We start from the raw sequence: 26,673 nt of genomic DNA, 5'->3' as shown, positions 1-26,673 counted from the left end.
ACAAACTGCAGGGTGGTGGGGCCATAAAGCAACCGTCACTCAGCCCTGGGTCACAGCTTCTGACACCCTCGGGCACAGCACAGCTGCCGGGCCCTTAAGCAGGCCTCGGGCCCGGGCCGCGCTCCTGCCCTACAGCGAGGCAGGCAGGCAGGGCCCCACCCCGGCCGGGGCCGTCCCTCCACGGACTGCGGCCTCCCGGGAGCAGGCGGTCCTGGAGCGGCGCTCGGGGAGCGCCAGGCCCGAGCCGGCTGCCAGCCCCGGGGTCCCGACGCGGTGAGTGCCTGGGCACGCCGGGCTCCGCCGAGCCCGCGCCGTGAGGCCGTAGCTGAGGCGGGGCCGGCGCGGCGGCGGGGCCGGGCCGGGGGCGGTGGAGGCCGGGCCGGGCGGCATGATCGGCACCGTGCTCTGCTATGTGCTGCTGCCGGCGGCGCGGCTCCTCCAGGCCCTCCGAGGTAACCCGGCCCCGGGCGGGCGGCGGCGGGGGCAGGGGGAGCTGGCGGGGGTGGCCCGGAGGGGCGGGGATGTCCCTCGCCATCCCCCGCCCCGGCCGGAGGTGGGGATGCGGCCCGGCGGCCGGGGTCGGCCCGGCTGCCCCGGAACTCCCCGAGGCCCTGGCCCTGGGCAGGTGGGGCCTGGGGCTGCTGGCCACGGGCAGCGCGGGGAGCTGCGTGTTTGGAGGGAACAGCTGCCGGCTGTTGTGCTGCAGAGGCAGACTGCGCTTTGCGTAGGGGCTCTACCTGCTGCCCCGAACCTGCTCTCCAGGCTTGGGGACACCCTTGGAGATGGGCTGCTCAGAGATCTGTGATCCTCCAAGGACCTGCGGGTGATTTCATGGATGGACTTCTGTTTTGTGTGCATCGCTATTTCACTTAGTTTCCTAGATCCTGCTGCTGCTTCACAGTTTCTGGTTACTGAGCTGATGTAAAGCCACCCTCCAGCCTGAATCTGTCCCCGGCCCTGTAGCAACTACGGGACTGGCATGCTGTGTTTTTTCATAGTAAGCAGCGAGCTGACTCATCTCAAATTTAGCTGCTATTGTGTATTAACAGGCTCTTGTAAGCACTCTTCATGCCAGTGGTGTGTGGCAGCATTACCTTGGTGCATTGGTGTTTCTGACATTCATGAACTTAATTACAAACCGACAGAGAGAAGTATGGTTATTAAAGCTGTGTTCCTGGCACATACAGAAAACTTTGACACAAAATATATAGTAAAACTATACATGGATGTTGCTGACATAGTATGTTACTGCTATGGCTGGCTGACAGGGATGCAGAGAAAAAAAGTGATATGTAATCAACAGAAATTACTAGTTAACAGTAGGGACGAGTGTCTGTGCAGAATTCATAGCAAAATGCAAATGCCATCTCTTGTATAGATGCAACTGAAAGGAGTCTCTGTCTTTTTCTACTTTACTGCACAAATATTGGTATATTCAAGTGTTACATTAAAAGCAGTTTAAAGTGGTTTTATTTTTTTGCCACATTAGTCATCAAGTGATCTGTAATTCTCACCAGGACTACTTCTGTGCATATACTCTCTCTAATCAGGCATTTGTTGGTTCCTCTGTGTCTTCATTTTTCATCTCTTAGTAACAGAATGGTTTTTCTTCTACAACATATTCTTGTGACATATTTTATTCTCTTAGCTGACTGCTATTTCTTACTCAGTCCCTGGAAAGAAGCTTGCTCCAAGTGGTGATCTACAAGACCTCGGTTTCTTAGCCCATGCACCTGATCAGCTAACTTTTACAGACTGTGCCTTTACATATATTGCTGAGAGCTGATAGTTTCCACAGAGCCTTTCAGCTTGGCCGTCTGTGGTGCTGCATGAGTTAGAATTGCATTCCCTGGATTTGATAAAGCCATTGCTGTTGTGTGCAGTTTCAGTGACTTGGACTAATTTAACTGGACGTGGACTGTGGCTTAGCATCCTGGAGGAGGCAGGGGAAGTTACTTAGACTGTAACTGTTTTTCCTCAGAGAAGTAATTTGTTTGGATTGCTATAGTGAATGGTTGTATTGCACAGAGTTATAGCAATTGGAATCAGACAAGAATGAGCGAGTAAGCATTTCTGGCTGTCTTATTTTGATTTTGTTTTTAAATGACAGATGCTTTCTTTACCTGTCGAAAGAATGTGCTTCTGGCGAAGAGCCCGTCCACCCAGATAGAAGGTGTCTTTGCTGCCACCAGAGGAACATCAGTCCCAGAAGAGCAAGAAGCCCTTCTCCAGCAGTGGCTGGAGGAAGGAGTAGAGAATTTGCCAGCCAGTGAGAGTGTTCCAGCAGTGAGGAAAGTGTCAGTTACACTCACTAGTGACTGGTTTGAAGGTTCAGAGCTATTGATGACTAGCCTCAGTGACCTGAATACATCTCCAGAAGTCACCCGGTGTGCTGATCAGCAGCTCTCAGAGCTAAATGCTTTGGCTTCTTCAGAACTGCAAGATCATGCAGTGGCTGAACTGGCAAGATTACCAGCAGAGGAAACAGTGACTGTAGGAGGCAGTTCCCCTTGGGCAGCTGTGGTGCCACAGACAGATCACCAGACAGCTGGCTGTGCTGGTATCAACGTGGAAGTGCTGAATGATGACCCAGCTGTGCTGGCCTGGAGTTTAGCGTGTGATGCAGAGACAGTGCCACCAGTGCTCCCAGCCCGGCCCATTCAGGATGCGGTGCCATTTTATCCTGTCCCAACAGAGGTGCCCTACCATGGTCAGTAACGGCTCTGAATCTGATATTTAGCTTGGGATTGGCATTTGAAGTGAATGTGGTCAGGTTACTGTGTTTGGGCTTGCTGTCACTAAGACATTGATTGTCCCTGCAGAATTGACAGGATCTGCTAGTGAAAACTGTAAAGTGAGTTTTTGCTGAGGAGGGGCTGGTCACAGCTAGTGGTTTCTGTGCTGTTAGACTGTCTGGTCTGAATATCAGTATATGTTCCTTAGCCAAGTGCTGGGTTTATACTCTAAAAACCGCCAAAAAAGTGTGTCTGGTGTTCCAGGATGCTTGACTCTGGTCATTTGTTATGCTGTCCCTGCAGACAACTATCCAAAGGTATCCAGAGAGAGCATCTGAAAACCAGAGTGGGTGAGGGTTTGCTGAGAAGCTAGAGTGCCCTTAGCTTAGGGACTGAGAATGGCTATTTTCTGTGTCCCAGGGGAACCAAAATATCAGCAAGGTACCCAGTGTGCCTGTAACTTTGTTTTTTGTCTCTTGTATATAGAGATCTTATGGAGAGACTGGGAGGATCTTTCTGTCCAGCCCTGTGTCTTAGAGCAGGTCTCAAAAACCACTCCTCTATTTGAATTTCGAGTCATGTCTTACAACATCCTTGCCCAGGACCTGGTTGAGCAGGGCCTTGATCTCTATGTACACTGTCATCCAGACATCCTGAATTGGAACTACCGCCTTCCAAACCTTTTGCAGGAGATCCAGCACTGGGATCCTGACGTAAGTGTGACTGAGCCCTCCCTACTCAGTGTCACCAGAATGTGAATTCCTTGTTTGATCTAATAGTATTAAGAAAAGAAAAAGATGGGGGCAAGTCCTAGGAAGATGCTACCTGCTTGGTAACTGAGCACTGATTGCTCTGAGAGTGTTTGAGGACTTTCACAGACCCTTTTTTTGGTGTCTGTCTTGCTTTGATTGTAGAAACTAGTCATACTTTGATAGCAGGGCTTAACTTCTATAAACAGCAGAAGTAGAGGAAGAAGGACCAGTTTTCTAAGGCAGCACAGGAGGGAAAGCCTGCATAGAAGAGGACTCCATGAATTTCTCTATTCTTTGAGTCCTCTTTGTGGGATGAAGGATCTTTTGCCTCATCACTGGAAAACTGAATGATAAGCTAATGTGACCTAGAAAGTCATTGCTCTTCATCTAGAAAGTACAGGACAGAGTTGCAGTGATGACATTTCTGGTTGGAGGGTTGGTATGTGAGTGTACTTTTCCACTTTCTTCCTTCCCCCAGAAAAGGTAACTAGTAAAATACTTGTGGAGTGAGTGAGGTCTCTGCCTTCCTTCCAGGTTCTGTGTCTCCAGGAGGTACAAGAGAACCATTACTGGGAGCAACTGGAACCAACATTCAAGGAGATGGGTATGTCCTGCTTTTGTGGGTCTGTACATCAGCTCATGGGACTGGCCAAGCAGTGCTTTCTGCTTAACGTCTTCAAAGCACTCAGTTTCAAGAGACCTATTCCTGTTTGCCAGGTGGCTGCTGGCCCTGCTTCTGAACTATCTTCCTAGACCTTTATCCTTTCTTTTGCAATTGATGTTTCTGAGTTGAATGATCAGAGTAACAAAACAGAGGCCCTTGGAGGACACGGAGAGAGAAAATACCCTCAATGATTAATAATAAAGGATGATTATTGGAACAGAATTGGGTATATTGCTGTACCCAAATGTAGTAAGAACCTTTTCTATGCAGACTTGCTGAGTCTGAGGTAGTGACTGGATAAGCCTTTTAATAGGTGATGGTTTCTTTTCAGGCTTTGCATGCTTCTATAAGCGCAGAACCGGGACGAAGACAGATGGATGTGCGGTGTGCTATAAGCACAGCAGGTTCCAGCTGATCAGCCTCAGCCCCATAGAATACTTCCGGCCTGGTCTGGACGTCCTCAACCGGGATAATGTGGGCTTGGTGCTGCTGCTACAGCCTGTGCTCCCAGAGGGCCTAGGTCTGAAGGCAGTCAGTCCTTTGTGTGTGGCCAACACTCATGTGTTGTTCAATCCCCGTCGAGGAGATATCAAACTGGCTCAGGTGGCCTTGCTGCTAGCAGAGATTGACAAAATTGCAAGAACTACTGAAGGCAGCTACTATCCTGTCATCTTGTGTGGAGACCTGAACTCTGTACCTGATTCTCCACTCTACAAATTCATTCGAAATGGTGAACTTTCGTACCATGGGATGCCAGCCTGGAAGGTAGTTGCCAGCCAGAACTGGGATTGGATAGCTTTTTATTGCATGCTGCTAGAGAAATGCATGGCTGCATTCTTTCTCTTGTGAGGAAATAGTCTTAATACTGAATAAAGTTCTTCAGCAATCTTCCCCAATGTCTCCAGCACTGCAGGGGAAAGAAGCAGACAAGAGTGTGCCTTTTGTTTCCACCACTGCTCTTTTGGTTTCTCTTGAGGCAGGCTTGTGATAATAGACCACTTAATTTCAAGTCTTTTTTTCCCTTTCCTATGGAGTTGTTATGCCTGGGTGACTGGAAGTGTAGGGAAGTGCAACTCCACCAAGACTTACTGAAATTTTACATGGATGTTTGTTCTGAAAAAAGTTTGAAGTGGGTACCTATGCTAGAGTCTCCTGTGGTTATGTCTTACTGTGTGTCTGTGATCAAATACATGGTTGGCTTTCAAGCTAAATCATCACTCCAGTAAGATGCCTGTAAAGTATCTCGTCAGGTGACTTTTATCTAATTGTATCTGTCCCCTGCAGCTGAAGGTTTATTATGCCTGCACCATACTCTGAATGGCTTAGTTCGTGCCTTTCTATGAGGGCATTCTCCTGTCTTGCTCTTGACAAGTGTGTATGTGTACATTTTCTACATCTTGCAGAAGTTCTGCTTTGTGTCACTGATGGTTGCTCTCCTTTTCTGGACTTCTTGCAGGTGTCTGGTCAGGAAGACTTTTCCCAACAATTGTATTCACGGAAACTGCTGGCCCCACTGTGGCCAAGCTCACTGGGTGTAACAGACAAGTGCCAGTATGTTACCCTGTGCCAGCCAAAGAAACTTGGTGAGCTCCAGTATGCACTGACAACATGAGTTTGCTGAGGATGGGCAGTTTGTGGGTCTTGCTGTCTCTCTGAGTGCATGAGGCACTCAACAAAGATTCTCCCCTTCTACTTGGTATATGAATTAAATACAATTTTTTCAGAATCTATTGCTGTAGCCTCATTTCTACTGTTTTCTTTCTCTAGTCAGGAGCTGAATGTTCCTCTACTAGTAACAATTGCTCTATGTGTCTCTCTCATATTCCCAGACTTAGGCTTTTGTGCAGTTGTAAACTATGTTCAGCAGGCACAGCTTTCATCTGCAGGTGTTTGGGGGTATGGTTTTGGATCGTATTTGCAAACCACTGTTAAGAAATCATTCCTAAGACCCAGTTACACTCATGTCTGTTCTCTGCATCCGTAGAGAGGATTAAAAAAATGGAGCCCACACAAAACAGCTTTTTTTAAAATCTTGAATGTAGAACTTGTATTCAGCCTGATCTCCAGAAATGTTTTCTTTTTCAGCAGACATTTCTTGAGTTACACACTAACTGATCTGCTTGAAAGTCCCTTGAACTTGTGGTGTCTCAGAGAGGACATTTATAATTGGTACTGACCATAACTGTTGCATTCGTAAAGGGATAGCAGTAGCTGTGCTCAGTTCTTCTATTTTTACACATCTCTTCTGTTCTACATGTCGGTTATTAGGTGATTTCTGTTCTCATGGTATCAGGGTGCTTGGGCACAAAAGCCACTCTCAAACCAAAGAGGTCTAAGAGGCCCAAAGGTCTAAAAATACATGTAGATGTTCCCTAGGGATGTGACTTTGCTGCAATTACTTTCTTCTTTTAACCTGTACTTTTCTCTGCAGGGAGACGTGAATACAGCCGTGACTTCCTGCTCCAGTTCCGCTTTTGCGATGTTGCCTGTGAGCGACCACCACAGCTGGTCCTCTTGGAAGGTGTGACAGATGCTAAACCAGGTATTAACAGGAGACTTTTCAGCTTGTAACGCCCCTATCTCAATGGAGCACCTCTCCTCTGAGGACAGACTGAGAGGGTTGCGACTGGAGAAGAGAAGGCCCCACTGAGGCCTCATCGTGGCCTTCCAGTACTTAAAGGGGGCTTATAAAAAAAGAGGGATGGTGACTCTTTACACAGGCATATAGTGATGGGACAAGGGGAAATGGTTTTAAACTTCCTAAATGCCTTACTACCTTATTTACATAGAAGTTGGTAAGGCACTGGGCCAGGTTGCCCAGAGAAGTTGTGGATACCACATCCCTGGAAAATGTTCAAGGCCAGGTTGGATGGGGCCCTGGGCAACCTGATGTAGTGGGTGACATCCTTGCCTGTGGGATGGAGGGATGAAACTAGATGATCTTTAAGGTCCCTTCCAACCCAGGCCATTCTATAGTTGTATTATTCTATGATTTCAAAGAAAACATGAGGTGGAGGTAATGCCTGGTAAGGAAAAGGAAAGGCAGAAGGTGCCTTCTGTGACTGTGATTAGGTTCTATGAGAGCTCAGAGAAGTACACTCTTACCTCCCTCATACACACTGACTGTGTTCCTTGAGATGCACTGAGATTCAGCTTCTTTTTGAGGCTGTTTCTTATAAAATTCTTTTAAGCTGAAGCACATACATATATTTCTTTTTTCTGCTTCAAGATTTTGGTGGTGGAGAACAACCTGAAGACTGTAATGATACACAATGGCCACAATATAGATGTCTCTGGAAGCTGGTACCCAGTAGACATTGCTGCACCTCTGGGCCTTGTGGCGTGGCTGGTTCTGCTTTCTCCATTTCTGTTCTGCCTTTCTAGACACCCTTTGAGTAGGCTGTAGGCTAAGACAAGCAACCTTTCTTTGAGAGCAAAGATTGAAATACCCTGAACTTTGATAATATTAAATGCTTTAAGGACGTGTCCTCAGCAGGACAGAATATGACTTCTCAGTTGTTTGCACTAATCTGCTCTAAGGATGTTCCTGTTAGTCTTACAGCTGGTGTTTCCTTTGGGTATTTTCCTTTAAGATGCTTGTGACTAGAAGCTGTCTGCTCTTCTTGGGCAAAAAGATTAATTTGTTTTCAGGAGAAGCTTCTCAGACTTGGGATGAGCAGCGTGTTCTGGGATCTGTGTAGGTCTGGTTGGAATCTCTTTGCTCCTTTGCAGACCGCCCTGCACACTGGCCCAAGCCTGCTGCCATGGTGAAAGACCCTGATCCCCAGCCATTCATCCCAAGGTAACTTGGTGCACCTTCAATGGCCCCAGTCTTCAAACTCAGCCTTGTTTTCCTCAACACTGAAAATCTGGCTGAAGTAAAGATTGAAATAAATGTGAGTGAAAGAGAGTAAGGAGGGCTATCTGGAAGAGCTAGATCCCCCCAGGACTGTCCCAGCAACTGGGTGCTGCTATGTCAGCATTGTGTTGGTGAGATAGAGAATGAAGGGCATAGACATATACAGGACTGGGTATTGAAGACAAAGGAAGGTCACAGTCTGTCTTGCTTTGGTGTAAGTGGAGTGAATAGTTCTGAAAGATTTTATGTGCTCACAAAGTAGGAACAGTTTAGACAATTGCATCAGCAAGGGACTATTCAGCTGTGAGTGCAGTATTGAAAAGGCATAATTCTCTTTCCTTGCTTGGTAAACAGTAACTGTTTATGTGCAGGTGTTCAGGTGTTATCCAGCATGGCCTCAACCTGACCTCTGTCTACAGCCACTTCCTGCCACAGAGGGGACGCCCAGAGGTCACAACGATGCCCATGGGGCTTGGAGCCACTGTTGATTACATTTTCTACTCAGCAGAGCCTGTGGAGAACAAGGCGGGTGAGTGTGGCAGCGCAGGGCTTATCCCTGTGACATTGGAAGAGGACTGTGAGACAGGCCAGATGGGCAGTGCATTTCATTAAGCTGGAGTGGATCTACAGGATGTGTCTTTGAAATAATACACAAGGTGGAAGTAACATTTGCTCATGTACCATGCAAAGACCCTGCTTACCTTTGCTGTGTAAAAAATGAGGCTGCTTAGGTTCATGTAGACTTTTGAGGAAGCTAGAACAGAATGGATTCTTTTTTTTCTGTATAAATATCTTACTTGTGCTCCTGGTAACAGGCAGTGCTGCATCCTGAGTTCAAGGCTTGGACTTGAACTGGACTGGAAGACTTCTGGTCTGTCTGAGACCATATGGTGTTCTTGGAAGGAGGTGACTCTGGTTCCCTTACAATGGCACTTTCTCTCTGCTACCTGAAACAGGAATTGTCTTGATGAAAGATTGCATGTAAATGTATCCAGGAACTCTCTTGGAGCTGATTTGGGTCATGTCAGAATCAAATTCGGGGAACTGGTTATGAATGAAGAGATTAATTCCTCCTCAGGGGAAAAACTGAAGCTATTGCTAGGGCACAGTAGCATGAAAGGAACTTCTCATGTAAGCAACTACCTGGCGAATTTCATGTTCTTGCTTCCTGTGCCTGCAGGTATATGAAACCATGAACAGCAGTATTGTAGGATGCTCACTGCTTTCACCTAGGCTCAAAGGTGCATGTAGTGTTTGTGCAGGCTGTCTTCATTTATCAGGGAAAGAACAGGAAAGTATTGACAAGCATCCCTCTGTGAGTGTATAGAGTTAATCCACAGTGCCAATCTCTGGTTGATGTTTCTTTCCATTTTCTGTGTCAGGTCGCAGGCTGTACAAGGATGGAGCCCTGAAGCTGCTTGGCCGTCTTTCTCTTCTCTCTGAAGATGTCCTCTTGATGGCAAATGGCTTACCAAATCATTTTTGTTCATCTGACCATCTCTGCCTGCTGGCTAGCTTTGGCTTGGAGATCTCCAGCCTCAGAGAGAGTTAGTGTTGGTACCCTTTCCCTAAAGAAAAGCTGTTCTGAATATGGCAGTTGACGCTCTGGATTGCACAACCTGCTTGCAAGAAAACCCTTTTCCTTGTCATGCCCTAAAAGTCCTTTTCTCCCCTCACACCCTTACTAAAAGCAGGGATGAGAGAGAGCGCTTTTTGCGTTGGTATTTTCTGGGTCTCTGCAAACCTGAGCTGTGTTCCCAGTGGGCTGCCGGGTGTATTCAGGCATTAGCAGCTCTTAAAGGGAGCCTCGTTCCACTGCCTTGTTTAGCAGAGGTGGTTTTGTGCTACAGGAACCAAAGTAACTCCCATGTTTATTTGTCCCTGTGTGAGATTTTCAAGGAGCTGGAAAAGAGGGGCAATGCTATCTGCTTTTGGTTAGTTTAAGTGCTACCAAGGAGCATGGGATGTATACGGCAATACTCTTCACACCAAAACAATAGTTTTTTTAAATTTCTCAGTAACAGTTTAGTCCTTTCAGGGCTAGTTGTTTTGTTGCCTTTTAGATTGGATCTGCTAGCTGCTTAGAAATGTGTTTTACTTAATAATCTGTAAGGGGTGACTTGCTAACAGAAGGGTTTGTGTGGTGTAACAGTTTCTACAAGAAACTGCTTGCTGTGACTAATGGACCAGGGAATGGGATTGCCAGGAATGGAGCCAGGGGTTCTAGTGAGCCACCAACAGTAGCTCTAGAACTGCAGCAAAAGCCTAGAGGCCTTGGGGAAGCCTTCCTTCCTTTCCAGCAGTCTCAGAATGGTACCTAATTTGTCTTTTTTAGGAAAAATATTTAGGATCCTCCCAGTGGATATCCTGTGGAAAAAAGTACCCTGTAAGGCATGACAACCCCAGAAGGCTATAACTCTGGTTGTCCCAAAAGAGATGAAAATGGAAGGCATGTGAGAGTCAGCAGAGCCATCAGATGGAAGAGCTGATCTTGTCACTTGCCCTATTCTTTTCTCTATTCACTCCCTATTGCATTCAGCCTGCCAGGGGTCAATAGCCAACCTGTAGCATCCATCTCCTGCACCAGACTGAAGTCCATGCTGTGTCCTTCTTCTGGACTCAGCCATGTTTAGGTAGATAGAACACTTAGGATCAACTCCTGTCTCTTGACATGCACTGGGAGGCACTGGGAGGAGGGGGAAGGCTGTGTAACTTGGAGCCGGACTGCAGTCACTTGGATCCCAGTGTACCTTTGTTATCCTATTGGTGTGGTTTTGTCAGCAGTGGCTTGGCCAGTACAAAAGCAGTTGAGCTGTACCTGTTCCTGGAGTAAATTTCCCAGTTCAGCCTGACATTTGGTGCTCAGTTTTTCCCTAAGAGATGAGACCAGTATTGGCAGAAATATTATCAATCTTCTGTTCACAAAGGAGGCAGGAACCTCAGGTTTTTGTGGGAAGGCACAGAAGACTTGAAACACTGTTTGTTCTTCATGGTCTATATTGAGGGACTTTGATATTTTAAATGTTACTTTCTTTATTGAAAAATAAAATCCTGCTAATCTAAGAAAATACCACAAAGTAACTGCAGCACCTTGTATTTCTGGCAGCTGAACCTCTGAGGACTTGCTCAACAAAGTTTTGCTGGCTGGGAGGTCGAAAAGGGCAAATTGACTACACAAGAAAGTAGTGAGGGTTGAAGAGAGGGAAGAAGTGAGCCTAACTGTTACCTCCCAGCACATGCCTAAATCCCAGAGGTGGCTTCTCTGGCCTTGGGCTTGTCTTGCCCCCTCCCCCCCACAAAAAAAGATTTCCATTCGGGAACCCTTGCCTTCCTCCCAAAGAAAGCAATACTGCTGATCTTTTACAGCCTACTTCTGTAAACTACAAAACAAGGTGTGTGTGGGGGGGTTGTGTTCTGTGCCCTTATGAGTGTGTAAGGACTCCATATTCCCTTCTTGCCCTGCCAGATGGTGTGGTATTTGTCTGGTGATGTGTGGATAGCTTTTGCTACCACTTGAGAGTTTCTGTAAGTGAACAGCAATCTTGGGGGCATGTGAATAATTTTGCCCTTAGGTAATAGTTCTGGCATGTCACTGGTACATGGGGAGGGATGCAGAGGTGTGCATTTGTATGACTATGTTTATGTCACAGTTTGACTGATTTCTGCAAGTACTCGTATTTTGCAAGCAGTTGTATTTAGAAAAAGGGAGAGAAGGAAAGGGTGAACTGAGAGCTTTACTTTCTATCTGGCTCAAAAAGAGCTTACCAGAAGGCAGCCTGGTTGCAGATGACTCCCTCCTGCTGTTAACATTGTAATAGGAAGCTTAGAAGATGCTAAAGGTTTAACAACAACCAACCAAAAGCACAACAAAAAATTCTGTGACACATGGTGTTGGCACTTGGAACTTTTAACTATCTGCTTCCATTGTAATTGCTGGCTGGGCCTGACGGTCAGTTTATGAGGCGGGGGGGTGTGTGGGGGGTGTGTATGTGTGAAAGCTGCTCACCCCCCTGTTGAGACCCCTAAGGTGTGCACTGGACACCAGCAAATGAACTGGTTGCCCCTGCACTGCCTGAAGCACCCTGCAGTCCTGTGATGTAACTCAGGTGGAGGACCCGTGTTCCAATTTCACAAATGCTTTTTCCATTTTATGGAAACCAAAGCCTTGACTTGTGGGCAAATTGCATGGAAGCATCTCAGGGAGGTTTTTAGGTTCCGGCTATACTTTGCTGGAAAATCTAATGTTGCACGGGTCAAACTAATGCTTTCCCTTTCCATGCATGAAGTAATGTGGTATGCACTTGGAATGGTTACGTTTTTGAACACTAGATATGGAGTCGTGCTGAGAAACCCCAGGAGTATGACTACAAGTCCCCTTATTCTTCTGGAGGTTATAGTGCTCCCAGGGTGACTTGTAGCTCCCAAAGACCTGCTTTGTTGGGCACTCATAGGTAAAACTATGGCAGAAATGCAGGACCATTGCTAGTGACTGCATAGACACAAAGGCAGAGTTGAAGACTTGATCTCTGTGTTTATTTTGACCACTGTCCCAGAAGCTCTAGTACAGATTCTTATGGAGGTTGTCTGTTTCAGGAAAATAAAAATCCCTGTGTTCTAGAGCAATTTGGGGTTAATATCAAATGGATCTGGAGACCTGTGAATGCCTCTGACTGTGTGGGATTATAGGAGAAGTTTGGAGGTGGGGTGGGTAGAAAGTTCCCAACTGTAAAATAGCAACTAGCATATAGTTTTTGGGAGAAAATAATGTGTTTTGTGATGCTTTAAGAGTAGCACCCAGAGATACAATCAGAGCCTGTGGTAATGAGCATCGTAATGGGATGCAGAACTGAGATTCCAGATGTAGCTCTTAGCATTGTTTCTGGACCTAAATGCATGATGAGTTGTCATTAACACGGCTTTCTGATGAATTACGGAGGGGTCTGTAAATGGTTATGAAAGTAGAACAGCAGTATCTGCAATGCTCAGAAGGGGAAGGTGTCACAGAGGTAATTACCAACTACCTCACCTTAGTAGTGATGTAGAGTTCAGGGACACTGGTGCTTAGGTGAATTGATGCCAGAGACCACTGGCAGTGTGTGTGTATTCCCTATTGGCAGCCTCCTAAACTGCAGGAGTATGCAGCTGTAGAGGCCAACACGTATTTGACAAAGTATCTTTGCCAAAAACCAGCTTAGTTTGCACCACAGCTGCTTGGCTGTATTTAGTTATGCTATTTAGATAGAAGTTGGACTTCCTTCATTTTCTCAGTTTTAAGTTCATTGCTTCAGGAAGTTGCCCTTCATAATCAGTTTTCCCAATTACATGGGATGGGAGGAGTGGTACACAATATAGTTGCTCTAGCTTCTTTCCTGTTCTTAATAAATGAAACTTGGCTGCTGTTTGAGATCTTCTTTCTCCATGCCTTTTTCTTATGAGCTATCTCTCCAGCAGCTGTTTTCCCATGACTGCTCGATCCAGTTATCTTTCTGAGTTACCAATGTTTATTTTTTCTGCAGCTGTATTTCTTCATTTAAAAGTTATAGGTTCAGTTCTCTAGGTCTAAGTTTTATTATAAATGCAACATTTAAATGGTGTCAAGATGTAAGATAGTGGGTTTCCTCACCCCTGAAGAATTAAGTGGGAGGAGTGGGAGCTCTGAAACGAACACTTAGATGGGAGTAACACTTGTTATATAAAACAAAAACCCCGAGTTTCAGATTTATTGTTAGTGCTCTGTATGCCACCTGCTTTCTGAAGGCAGAACTCTGAAATATACTTGACCTTAGTGTCTCTTCCCTGAGGAGTGTCTAAGAGGTCGTAAGAAGTTCAGCATCTCAGAATCTCTTTTAAGAATGGATCAAGGTATGAGTCTTGCTCTTAACGATGTGTTGATGATGGTGTTGGCAAATAGTCTGCATAGCAGGGTGTTGCTACAGTCCAGTATCTGTTTCCATTGCCACCATCTCAGTATACTGAACATTTATTGGATGTACTGTTTAGAAATTTGCAGACATATCCATGGGTTATCCAAATGCAGATGAACTCTTTTGTTGCTTACCTAAAGGGGGAGCACACAAGCGTTAGGGGGATACCATCTCTTTTCAGGCTTCCTGTTGTGCAGACTAATTGAATTGCTGGCTGGCACCTACAGATCTTACCAGACTGTAGCTGCCTGGCCTGTAGTGCTTCCCATAGCACTGTCATGCTGAAATGCACAAGCCGAATTGAATGTAATGCATTGTGTTTCAAATTACGATACTGAGTTTCTGTAGAGAACTCACCTGTTAAAATGATAACCAAGATGACAGATTTAACAGCTGGCCTGCCTCAAACTCCTTCCTTTTGTCAGCTGTACACATTTGGCTTCTCCGGTCAAGGCAAGTTGTCCTCCAGCTTCCACTGAAAATGTCATTCTAGTCTTGAAGCTATTTTTCTTTTTATTTATTTTAAAATTTATGTATTTTCTTTCAGATTTAGACTGTACATTCCTGTGCTCTTGTATAATAGCTGGAAAATTATTCGTAATTTTGACATGACAAACACAGCAGCGTTCAAGGTCTGGGTTTGGCAAATAGGAGGAGGGCTAGGCTAGACACTGGCTTGTGCTACCACAAAAGATGTATTTGTTCATCCAATCTTTCATTTATACACAAAAAAACCCCAAACCACCAAACAAAAAAAACCTGTCTTCAAGCCTTAGCCATTTTATTCAGTTTTTTACTTCTTTTCTTTCTGGATGCAAAGCCTTCTACTTCTGTGTTTCTATATAGTCAGTTATTGGCCAGTGTCTGAAGCTGCTCTTGAACTGGGAGTAGACGATTGCAGTAGTTATTCTATAGTTATTCCTTTCCTCCCTTAAAATGAGAGTAGAAATAGGATGGCACTCACTCTTTGCCAAAATAAAAATATAATCCAGTAAAGCCAACTTTGCTGAGTTAACTTAATTCTGTGATGGCCTGCTATCCACAGCATGTCACATGCCTTTGCCTACCATAATCCTGCAGTCTCTGCATGAATGGTGCTCTTAAGACTCAGTCTCACTCTCTCATGAATGAATTTCTGTGTGCTTTTAGACATGTGAGAGCCTTAAGTCTTGGGCCTCTCAGTGTAAAAACTGACAGGGTGTGCTTTGGTTTTGTTGTTTTTTTTTTAAATTTTCTGCTTCAACATATTGTTTATCCTTCCCACAATAAAGATTTCCCACTTAAGGTTGAAGCAGCATAATCTCTAACTGACTTGAAAACCTAAAACTGCAGGAACAACCAGTAGCAGGGGAAAAACCCGATGTAAAAGGGAGCAGGAAATCTGTGGCCACATCACTGTTTTGCTGTTCTCATTCCACTGTCTAGCAGTCACCCTGATCTATACATCCATAGGGGATATAGGAGTTACCTGATTTAAAGCAAAATCTGTAAGACATGGGGCAGAGGATGTTTTCAAGCAAGCATCTGAAGTAGATGTTTAATACTGTACAATTACTTTCCCGCAGGGCAGAAGCTGTTCATATAATTAACTTGGCTAAGAGGGACTATTGCATGTGCCTTTCTCTTTGGAGTAACAGGTCAGAGAATGTTTATTCCTTTCTTATACACACTGTAGGCTTGCCTACATCCTGGCCCTGGTCCCAGTTATTACTCATTTCCCTAGAGAGAAGGGGTATGTTATGCCTGAAAGATGATAGCCTGAATAAAGTTGGATCCCCTTGCTGGGGATCCCTGCACTGGATCTTGCAGCTGACTGTCCTTTATTAACCCAGTATTTGTCTTGAGAAGTCCTGGTGAAGTCATTAGTTTGGAAGGTCACTAAACACAGACTTGGAGCAGAATTGCTTTTCAGGCCAGGAAGGGAGACTGAATTGTACATTGAAGAGTTGAGCAGTGCAAGCAGAGGTTTGTATTAACCCTTACAGTATTGTAAGACTGAAATTTTTGATGCTGCCTGCACCGATTTTTTTTTTTTCCCATCCAGCCTGACTGATGGCAGTTCAAGAGGAAAATGTGAGTTCTGGTCTTTGCTAAACAGCCACATACATACATACATACATACTTACTCTCTGGCAGCTGCCTCTGTGTGCACAGACATACTCACCTGTTCAGATGATTAAAGGAATATGAGGGTTCTTCCATGTCCTCTTTAGTCTAGCAAGTACAGGACATCTTTACATAATCTGCCTGATACCATCACTCAAGGCTGTCCCTTTGACTTCTCAGCTGCCATGGAATGGGAAGCAGAAAGAAGGACAGTACAGACAACTTGTTTTCTCTGCACAAGCTGAGAGCAGTACAGAGGGAATTTTATTGTCTAAGTGTCAAGGGAAGCAGGAAGAAGTATCAACACATGAGGGCCATGGGAAATGCAGTAAGAACTAAATCTAAATAAAACTTGTGTTGGCTACATAAGAACACAGAACCACACTGATAAATTACAAAAAGACACACATGATACTGTTCTTAAAGAAAGAAACTTTCCATTTCTTAGTTCTGAGCTGTACCAGTGATAAAGATGTAAATGGTTTTGGAGCACCGTATCAGTGCTGGAGTAGAATACTGATGTGCATGGAAGGGGACCGCTCTGGTCCCGCTAGCACCATCTCAACCCTGACCTGGAGGGAAGCTCTGCTCTGCAGAGATTATGGGGGATTCAGTAGCCTTCTGGGCCTAAACTGAGTTGCTCTTGAGCAGAAAGGGCCAGGGCACCACTGAAGGAGAATGGTTGTGATACAAGTAAACACCTGCTCAGAAGACAGACAAAAATATTAAATTCCCTAAGGAGTTCAGCTTGGCTGTAGAGGGGCTATCTCCACCTTGCTCTGGGAGAGCAGACATCAAGCCAGAATAGCACTTGCTTTTTAAGGAAAATTGTAAATCCATAATGCAGGTCTAAATGTTGTCAGGACAACAGTGCAAGGCCACTGGAATGTGTGGTGTTATTTCAGCCAGACTTGCACGCACAGTACACCTGGGACACCCCGTGCCTGTATCTACTGTTTGATCATCAGGACATTTGAAATGCTTCACTCAGAAGAAGCAGGTGGCTAAAGCAACCACCCGAAGTGATTAGCCAGAGCCACTGGAGCAAGGTCAAGCCAATCTAATCCAGACTCTTGCCCTTTGGCAGACAGGAGCTTTCTTCTGTTCTTTATGGTTTCTTAAACTCTGAAATTTTAAGGACAGTCATGTTCCAGTCTATACAACACCACACATGAGCCTACCTTAGGGGGCAGGCACCTGATTAAGGCTTTCACCTGAAATACTCAGAAGAAAATTCATCGAGTTAAGCAGATTTGATAACAGCAATACAGCTACTATGTGAACAGAAACTATGTTTCAACTACAGTTCTGTAATCACTTACTCCGATAGATCCAAGGATACCATGTACTGACCCATAACCTGGCACACACGTAAAATAGTAACTGAAAAAAAAGCACTCCCACCTAAAACACTTGCTAACATACCTTAAGTTCCTGAAGACTCCTTTAGCTTCTACCAGTTAAAAAAAAAAGGCTAGTATGTCACAAACTGATGAACACCCAACCCTGCTCTTTAAAATACAAAGTTTGTATCAGAGTGATGCTGTAGCAGAAAGTTTTGCTCACTAATGAATATGCCCATTAAAAAAATTGCAGTTGGCCAGGTATCAAGGGACTTGTCTACATAAAAGTATAAAGAGGGACTCTTATTTCAAGGCTTACACTACATTTAAAATAGTTTCACCAGTAATAGGTCAGCATTTGTTGAAGTCTTTCAAAACTCAACTCAGCTTTACATACAATGCAGACAGTGTCTATCCATTCCTAGTGTACAAACACGGCTCCCTTCCAGAGTTCACAGGACTTGTACTGTAGAACAGATAATAGGTGAGACCTACTGAGCAGTGAAATTTACATCACAGAGCTACATGAGTGACCCTATTAATATTTAACATTAAAAAATTAATAGGCCTCCTTGAGATCCATCTTTCTTGTTCTGCAGGCACTAAAGAGTATGAGTTACATTGTCATCCCTTCTTTGTAGCTCTAAAGCCTGCAGAAGTGAAAAAGACTCTCATCACCAGCCTTTTTTCCTCTTAGTTAAAGGCAGACAGATCAGAAACCAGAGCAAATAGATGGGGGAGGAAAGAAGTAGAAGTGCTAAAGTTTGTCCTGCACTGTATCCTCAGGTTTCTTGCTGCATAAAGCTAGATTGCATTAATCCTCTCTGTCATGGAAGGATGTGGTCTTGTTCGTTAGGAAGGAAGCAAAGCTTTGTATTGAAGTGATTCATCCTGTTACAAAGGTGGGGGGAGCAAGAGCAAGAAGGGGAGAACTCTATGGTCTTTTTCCAGTTTCTTGCGCTATCTGCTAAACTGGAGATACAGAAACAGTAAGGAGCAGGAATTCTATGACACAGAGAAACACAGTAGAAAGCTTGAAATAGTAACCCTAGCAGAGGGTACTTGTCTGCTCCTGTGTCCATCTTGAGAAGTTTATCAACATTAGGTACATGCAAAGAATTAAATACCTCCTAACATATATAATTGTGCAATTAAATCTTGAGAGAGGATGTTCTTGTCTAGTTAAGAGACCTTGAACTCTACCTGTCATTCATATCTTAAACATCCATTTCCTTTGGTTTCCTAAGCTATTGGCCTCAGTTACATCCTGCAGGAAAGCACTTAATTACAAAGTAAAACAAAGCATTTTGTTTTAAGCCATTCTGCCCTGGTGATCTAACACTGCTGAACACCCCTGTTGCCCTGCTCTCAAGGAAGCATCATTAACTTGCAGCTGACCCCTCACTTGTCCCATCTGTTTAAAAGTCTTCCTCCCACCCCCACATTTCCCCTTTCCATCTAAAAAAGCTCAAGTCTGTCCAGTTACTGAATGTTCTCTGTATTAAGCTACTAATTACTCTCAAGAGCTCTCCAGTTACTCTGAATTAACTAACCAATTGACTAACCAAAGTCATGGCAAGGATGCATTCTAGTCACCTTTTACAATTTTTTTTTTTTAATTATGGACTTCATCCACTGTAATAAAACCTGACATGCAGTTTCCCCTTGCTGACTGCTGCTTGTATTTATCATGTGATTCACAGTGGCATCTGAACTTTCAGTCCGCTGCATAGCAAACATTATGCAAAGGCAGTTTGTGGCTTCCAAGTGGCCCATATTATTTACAGGTAACTGTGGTACCTTTACAGCTAACATCATTGTTAGAATCCAGACACTAAATATGTTAATTTACAGCCACACAAAAATTACCAGAGGACACATTCAAATGGGTGCTTGGCTCACTACTGCTGTTAATTTTAATTGTTGCATATAGCTGGAATATAAGGGAGTGGACAGGTGTTGCACTGCACTGTGGAAACTGGCATCCTCTTCTGGATTAACCTTCTCTTGGCTCAGCGGCAAGTTCTGCCACCTTCTTACAGATTTTCCTTCTGGTTGTACAGCACAGCAGGAAAGTACAGACTACAAAGGGAGATTGGAAGGACAGACTGCAATGGCATGGATATGCCTTGCAAGTTACATCACAGTTAAGGATGTACAGTTAGGAACCTGTAAGGCCTGAGCTAAATCGCTTGTGGGTGGTGCTTCGAGGATTAACTGCTTTACGAGACAGAAGACCTGATTTGTTTGGGGTTAAGAACCCATTCTCTGCCACCAAAATAGCTCTGCTTATTATGAAGATGTGGCACAGGAATACTGCAACAAAAAAAGTAGTAGAGCTAAGCTCCATCATGTTTCTAACAAAGAAAGAAAGGAAAGAATAAGCCCGGTTCTAACAAAATTAAATAGGTGGTATTTCAGAAAGTTTAGCTCCTTGTCAGTGCTTGATAAAACAAGACTGTTTCTCTCAAGGATACTCCCACTCCCAAGCTCAGTTTTTGCATCCCCTAGATCCATGCATCCAAATCACTTCAAGACCATGCTGTTCTGACTTCTGGAAATCCCACTGTTCCCATGCCCTAGGCCTCAAACAGAGGTCTGACAACACTCCAGATTTCTGACAAGCATTACACTGCTTAATCGGTAGTACAACGCTCCCCCAAAAGAAGCATAGGAAGAGTCAAGGCCATAAGTGGCAGAAAGGCCCAGCCCAGCCCTCTGGGGAAGGTCAATGTAAGTGGCGCTGTTACATACTGCAGCTACCCCAAGAGCCAGGACACAAGCACAGCTCTGGCACTGGGGTAGAGAATTGCTTTCAGGAGGCTCCAGGCTGAGCTGTCAGGAAAGCAGCTGCAATTTCCTCAAGCAGGGCTTCTCACAAACAGGTGTATATAACTCTAGCACTAACACTATAGGGGGGAAGGAGCAAGACCCTTGTGGAAAGGAAAAATTGCTTGTAAAACCTGTTCACATTGTTACATCCTTCTTTAACTATTTACTCATAAAACTTGTACCTCAGTGACTGAAGTGCCTGCCACAAGCTTTCTGAGTAGCAGTCACTAGAAGTTAACAGAGAGAAGTCTGATGAAGAAAAGATGCAAAATTCAGGTTTTACACTAGCCCCCACCTGCCCCATCTCCATTTCTAGAACAGTTGAGGTCTCTGTGCCTGTTTTCATATAGCAGTGTTATAGGCATATCCTGATCCACTCAACGACAAAAGGACCTACAGCAAGAGTTCACCAGCATTGCCGTGGGCAATGATCCCACTGTCTACTCCCTCAGAGACAATGAAATGCTTTGAAATAGGCGGGACTAAACATACAAGATGTGTTTTTTCTGGATTAGAAGACTTTGTGTGGTCAATAAATCAGGCTGAGCAAATTCAGACCTATCTCTCACAAGAGCAATGATAAACAAAGTGTTCATAATGACAAACCCAGGAGTTTTTGTACAAGATTCAGGGGCCACACCATTCCAGCATCACTTCTCCCTCAGCCCTGCAGGCCTTGCAGCGGTTGAAGACTTCTGTGCAGACAGGGAAGAAGTACTGTTGACAAGATGCTTCATCTGCTTGCTGTGAGGGTAAAGATAGCAAGTCCACTGACCCCACTCACTTCATATTCTTTCTGAAGCAAACTCCCACTAATGTAGAGATTTTTTTTCTTTTCTTTTTTTTTTTTTTAAAAATACTCAAGTGAATTAAGATGGCCACCTCTCCCAGAATCAGGCAGGCGAATCCTCTGGGACCCATGGGATCCAGCTCTGGGACTGGCCCACTAGTAAGTACCTGGGAAAATCAGCACTCTCTTTTGCTCCCACTCCCCTGTCCCCTTTGTCAGAATCACTGCAGGTAGATCCAGGTCCCAACTGTGGCCAGCAAGAAGTCCATGGAGCCAGGCACACAAGGCACAGCTCTCTTCACACCCGGATCTGGTACCCATTGAGGTCTGGCATGGCTTTGGAATCGGCAGGCTTCTTCTCACCAGATGGCCTGTGAGCAAAGAGGGTAATAACTCTTCAGAAACTGTTTTCAATCAGGAGATGCTGCACATAAGAGATAGCAGCACAGGAGAAGGTACAGGAGAGCTTCTGAGAGAGAGAAGAGAGACTGATCCTGCACTACTGAGGACAGGACTATTCTGCAGCCTGCAGTAATTCTCTTAATGATCTCAACAGAACAGAATGCAAGTTAGGAAGTAGGAAGTCCACTCTGGAACCCCAGGTTATTATCAGGAAAACAACCTTGCTGACAGCAAAATAATTTTTGGAATCTCTTTGAGGCACAGGTCTGTGAAACACCAGAGCTGAGACCCATGCATAAGGTTAAAAGTCAGCTACCAACATCACTGTCTGTTTGAGCTGCTTTCCTCCTCCCTGCCAAAACAAGCAAGCAAAAAAACCCAGCTGTTCCCTCAACTCCCTAAGCAATGATAAACTCACAGTGGTACTGACTAGGGAAGAATGCTACTGCAGGTCAGAGAAATATCCACTGTTCTAAAGAAACCCAGTAGGACATCAGAATGATCCAAAACCAGACAGCAAGGTGGAGTCTGAGTAAAACAGATGTTCTAGATAGGTCTCCTGCCCAGCAGCCCCACTCACCGTCGGTCCCCACGGCTGTTTCGTCGATGGGGGCTGGCCTGACCTCTTTGTGGGGAGGAGACATCTTTCTTTCTGTCCTTGGTGGGAGATGGTGGTCCAGTTCCTTTCCCAATCTGTCAGAAAAATAAAATTAACAGCTACATGAGCAGAAAACCAATATGAGTAATAACAAAACCAAAAAAAACTAACAATGATTTATTATATTGGAAAAAAAGACAAAAAGGCAAAGCAAGTGCATCAAAAATGCAAAAGCCAGAAAAAACAGGTTACAGTGACAGCTATGGCTCCAAGGACTGTATACAGTCCAAGCTAATGACAACTGCAGCACTGCACAAGCATCCATTAGAGAACCAGCCTGTATACAGTGGGTGGTATACAGTGAGAAAGAGGCCCCAGCCTCCAATTTGCTTTCTACTCTGTGCATCTAGAAGAGTCTCCTGTCACTTCACTCCCCTAGTACACCAGCAGCCAGGCCAGACAGTGGATGCAGCATTGAGTTACTCCATCCTTGCTGCTTACCTTCAGCCTCATATCACGGGCATGTCTCTCAAGCTCTTTGCGAAAGTCCTCCCGGGTTAGCTTGTCTAGATCCAGGATGGAGTGCTTCCACTCAATCTGCTCCACACTGTGTGGGTCATGGGACACACAGTGGCCCAGCTTCACCTTTTTCAGAGTGTGCCAGCAGCGGCGATACGCCTCCTCGAAGTCAAAGATGAGTTCACTCAGTGTGCGGAAGACAGGTGCTTTGTACATAAGTTCCTCACGTCGGCTGATGCCCAGTGCCCCATAGCGGCCTCCAAAGTTCACCCCCAGCACGATGTGTCGGAAGTAGTTCCCTGAGAAGTGGGTTTTGAAGCTGATGGGGAAACGGTCCAGTGTGGTCATGTTGTTGGTGAGGTAACTGACAGCAGCCACTATTCAGGAAACAACTGGTGACAACAGTTTTCTGACAAGACACTTCCTACCTGCTCCAGACCCTCCCAGCCTGCTTTGTAGACTCCCCATTGATTTGGGCATCACACAGACAGGATTTGTTCTCCAGGTCAAGAGTCCAGCTCATTGCAAGCTGCCCTACTTTCATCTGGGTTATGGGGAAAACAGATTTGGCCTCTTCAAGGTAACAGTCAACAAAGTTAATTTTGATGCAGTTTTGTGATGCAAAAGTTGCAATGCTAGCACCTTAAGTGTACTGTATTCCATAGCTCCCAAACTGTTAACACTGCAGCATTATTCCTCAGTTTGTTTTAATCTGTGTCACTAGCTATTGTTTCACACACCTTCAGGATAAAAAGTCACTAACCTCCACTTTTGAACCATTCCCTCACCATCTCTGCCCCTCCAGGCACATGAAGAACCTATAGCCCAAGTATCACAAACTAAACCTGGAAGATAGCTAGGAAAGATGTCTACTTAAAGACAACACATATCTAGAACTAATAAAGGTATTGCCTAAGCTAGTAAGTGACATACACCATAATTAGAAGTTGGGGAGGATCCATAACTTATTTTAATGCAAAACACATGCAGGCTGTAAGGGAACAATGCTATCCACAAAGGATTTCCTGACCTAATTCTAGGTAGTGTTTTTGCCTTTCTTTAGATGTTCTCTTATCTTTTACGATATTGTATAGCTGACCAGAGCAGCACTACCCTTCTTGGTGAAGGAGGAGCAATTCCAAAGAACTAGTTCTGATACTTTATAGAATTGCTTGGATTTGGATTTCAGTGGTGAGGTTTTATGGGAGAACTGGGGAGGAAAAAGGAGGAACGTGGGGCTTGGTGACAATGTTATCATCACCCTCAGAGCATCACAAGCAAGAGAGCAGAGGCAAAAACACAAGGATGGGCAGACATGTACAACTCCAAGAGGAAAGGATACATTCCCAGGATCACAGCTTCCAGGCATTTTATTGGCAGGGCCTCTTTGGTCATTTCTTTGGCCAGGTCCATCAGCCTGCAGAGTGGGACAAAGGAAAGATGAGGACAGTTAGAGGGCTTATGCTATGCAATGTGGCCAGTTCAGCCCTTTAGCACTATAGATGTAAGGTAGGTTTCCAAGATAGAGGGTGGCCCACAGAGGATAGGGAACAGAACAAAGTATCTTCTTTAAGAAGATATTAAATCCAAACCAGGTCTCTGCCACACACTGTTGTTGCTTCCAAGGAATTATCTTCAGTGGGTTGCAGCAAAATTGCTTCCTAGGCCAACCTGGGTTCTCAGGGAGACCACAGCACTGGCTCTGCAAGTTCTGGATGGACACCAATGCATCCACAAGTAAAACCCTAGAAGGACCGAGAGTCAGCAGTGTTTGCCTCACAAGGCTCAAGGACAATAAAGCCTTCTCTGGCATTAACCCTAGTCTCTGTTCAATGAGTACCATGGAGGAGACATTGGACTGATTATAAAACAAGGCATTTAGAGTCACATAAATCTATGGACTAGACCAATAGTGAGAAGCCAGTCTTGGGAGATTCTCCGTATGCTCTTCAAGAGAGTCAATGAACATCAGGTGCTTATTGCCAGGAACTTCTGGGGCACAGCAGTTCCCAAAATCTGCAATGAGGAGAATACCCTTTCTTGTTCAAAGTATGAGTCACCAAAAGCTTAGTGAGCCTAGATTCTGCAGAGGCACTTACAGGAGCTATGAAATCAGACCTGTAAAAATACTTGGCTTCCACAGAGCATTCTTAGAGCAGGACCTAATTTCAGAATCCCTCAGAAGTTCATATAGTTACATTCCAATTAGAAGCAGGCAGAATATGCATATTTTTGCAATACATTATCGTTGGTTTACTGGATTTACTGATTCATGACAAAAAACCCCCTACTCTTATTCTTGAGAAAGACCAGACACAGCTCTGCCCAGCTATGCGCCAGGCAATAAACAGTAAAGTTACCTAAAGCAGGATGGAGCTGCAGTACTGAAAGCCCTGAGTGCCACTAGACCTTGGGCAGGGGATGGAGAAAAAGCAGTGTGAATAGCAGGGCTCCAACAACAAAGAAAGGATTAAATGCTGTAGAGGCTGCCAGCACTTACCCAGTCAGAGGTCTGCTCTTCTTAATCTCAAAGAATTGTGTCCCAGTGTGATTGTACCTGGAAGCGAGAAGTTAAGGGCTTGGCAGCTTGGAAAGTAGAGTTTGAAGAAAACTTGTCTGAAGGACTTCCATGTTGTTTACTATTCTCACAGCAAAGTCATGATCCCACAAATACAGCAGCAACACAAGAAAATCCCTACCTCCCTTTCCTGTATTTCTCCCATTTATATTCCCTCCGTACTGTCACTGTATTTCCTTGTCAATTCTTCTCTTCCTCATACGTACACACGGGTTTCCACTCCAATTCCCAAAGGTTCATGCTGAGAGCACATGCTCTGCCCAGCTTTCTGGTTACCAGGGCAGAACAGTTTGATAAATCTCTTCCTGCTCCTACCTGCACATAATACATGCAGCAATGAAACATTCATGGTACCTTATTCTAAGACTGACTGGGATCCAATCCAGAGCACAACCACCCTGGATGGGTGAGAGGTGCCAAAAGGTGAGCTTTCTGATCTTGAATTAGGGCTGAAGCCAGAGCTAGATCTGTATCTCATCAATGAGATTAGACTGTGTTTGCATGTCATATACCTGCTTTCCAGCACAACAGGAAGGGAGAAATCTCATTCCCAGAACACAGTCACACAGGCAGCTTTGAAAATAAATGGGTAGGATACCACAGATGAGCAAAAGCAAAGTGGCCGAGGGTCATGTAGACAGGTACAGAGAACACTGATTGAGTGGGATGACCTGAGAAGGTTTTCCCATCACCACAACTCATCCACATCTTAACAGTGAGGTGATGCAGTTTGTGGTACATCTGACACCTCGCTGTCAGGATCTCAGATATGTGTTTTTAACGAAATACCACTGTAAAGCCACTGACCTGTAAGAGTGGGTAGTGGGGAAAGGCCCTTGACAACATGCCCATTTGTTACATGGAGTGAACAGAACCAGAAGGTAACTTGGGGGAAAAAAAAAAAAGAAACAAAGCACCAAAACAAAACATTATCCCCAGTCCAGCTTCCTGTTTTCAGGGAACAAGTTTCAGTTTTCCTCCAGCTACAACAGAAGGAGCCTTTCTGTTTGTCACAGGGAAAGAAAGTCCCCTTGATCTCTCTTCCTGAGTTACCACACCAGTGAGTAAGGTAACAGCAAAGGATACTGAAGTTCCCTGATGTAGCGCTGTACAGCTTCCAGGCGCTCAGGGATGGGGGTGGATGGCTGGAACACAGGCACACTTGGTATGGGAATCTGAAATGAGGAGCAGAACATAAACCACTGCTTCCAAACTTCTCCAGCTTCTTGCTGAAATCAGTGGCACACAGCTATAAGGAACATGTTCCTCTGAAACCAGACTTTTTTTGCTGCCCAAAGTGACCACACCAGAAACATTCCTCTGTTTCCACAATGGAAATTGGGAAGGGATTCAGAATGAAGCATCACCACAGAGCTGCAAGAGAAACTATGTGAAAAGGTCCTGCATTTATGCAATGTTACACTGAAAAAAATAGATAGAATTACTGACAAGGCAAGATACAAGACAGGAGAGCTATCACCTGAGGGAGCTTGGCCTCATTTGAGTATTGAAACTGAAATGCACAAAATAAAAAGAAAAGAAAGAGAAAGGCAAAAACGGAGAATGAGTTT

The 26,673-nt window shown here is 44.9% G+C and overlaps 2 protein-coding genes across 4 annotated transcripts; one reads left to right on the top strand and one right to left on the bottom strand.

The window, feature by feature from the left end:
• The first annotated feature begins 154 nt into the window (after positions 1–154).
• On the top strand, positions 155–15,735 carry ANGEL1 (angel homolog 1). Of its 3 annotated transcripts, none has more exons than XM_042048185.1 (10): positions 155–273; positions 2,111–2,710; positions 3,222–3,448; positions 4,022–4,091; positions 4,483–4,916; positions 5,608–5,734; positions 6,583–6,693; positions 7,884–7,953; positions 8,382–8,539; positions 9,393–15,735. In XM_042048185.1, exons 2-10 carry the CDS (start codon positions 2,344–2,346, stop codon positions 9,560–9,562), a joined length of 1,734 nt encoding a protein of 577 aa, XP_041904119.1. In that variant the 5' UTR covers positions 155–273; positions 2,111–2,343; the 3' UTR covers positions 9,563–15,735. The 3 variants fall into 3 exon arrangements, with proteins under 3 accessions (XP_041904119.1, XP_041904118.1, XP_041904117.1); XM_042048183.1 differs by lacking the exon at positions 155–273 and adding an exon at positions 348–452; XM_042048184.1 differs by lacking the exons at positions 155–273; positions 7,884–7,953; positions 9,393–15,735 and adding an exon at positions 347–452 and having other exon boundaries at positions 8,382–8,502.
• A 528-nt stretch (positions 15,736–16,263) lies between these two features.
• VASH1 (vasohibin 1) lies at positions 16,264–26,313 on the bottom strand. The gene is made up of 6 exons (XM_042048186.1): positions 26,189–26,313; positions 25,025–25,081; positions 23,867–23,941; positions 22,507–22,888; positions 21,988–22,100; positions 16,264–21,376 (listed from the first exon to the last, which is right to left on the bottom strand). Exons 1-6 carry the CDS (start codon positions 26,296–26,298, stop codon positions 21,304–21,306), a joined length of 810 nt encoding a protein of 269 aa, XP_041904120.1. The 5' UTR covers positions 26,299–26,313; the 3' UTR covers positions 16,264–21,303.
• Positions 26,314–26,673: the final 360 nt, after the last annotated feature.

The sequence above is a fragment of the Corvus kubaryi genome, unplaced genomic scaffold (assembly GCF_017639235.1).
Source record: "Corvus kubaryi isolate FWS band 111438036 unplaced genomic scaffold, C.kubaryi_AGA036_p1.0 66, whole genome shotgun sequence".
NCBI classification, from domain to species: Eukaryota; Metazoa; Chordata; class Aves; order Passeriformes; family Corvidae; genus Corvus; species Corvus kubaryi.
Note: the sequence above shows the minus strand (reverse complement) of the source record. Positions and strands in the feature narration are given on the sequence as shown.

What these genes read in the sequence shown, in the direction of transcription:
- ANGEL1 (XM_042048183.1), top strand. Translation starts at nt 389, where the DNA reads ATGATCGGCACCGTGCTCTGCTATGTGCTGCTGCCGGCGGCGCGGCTC. An exon ending in TGTGACAGATGCTAAACCAG is followed by an intron (nt 6,694 to 7,883) that starts GTATTAACAGGA and finishes GCTCCTTTGCAG; the next exon opens with ACCGCCCTGCACACTGGCCC. An exon ending in GCCTGTGGAGAACAAGGCGG is followed by an intron (nt 8,540 to 9,392) that starts GTGAGTGTGGCA and finishes TTTCTGTGTCAG; the next exon opens with GTCGCAGGCTGTACAAGGAT.
- VASH1 (XM_042048186.1), bottom strand. Translation starts at nt 26,298, where the DNA reads ATGTTCTGCTCCTCATTTCAGATTCCCATACCAAGTGTGCCTGTGTTC. An exon ending in CGCTACATCAGGGAACTTCA is followed by an intron (nt 25,082 to 26,188) that starts GTATCCTTTGCT and finishes TCTCGCTTCCAG; the next exon opens with GTACAATCACACTGGGACAC. An exon ending in CCCGTGATATGAGGCTGAAG is followed by an intron (nt 22,101 to 22,506) that starts GTAAGCAGCAAG and finishes TTTTTCTGACAG; the next exon opens with ATTGGGAAAGGAACTGGACC.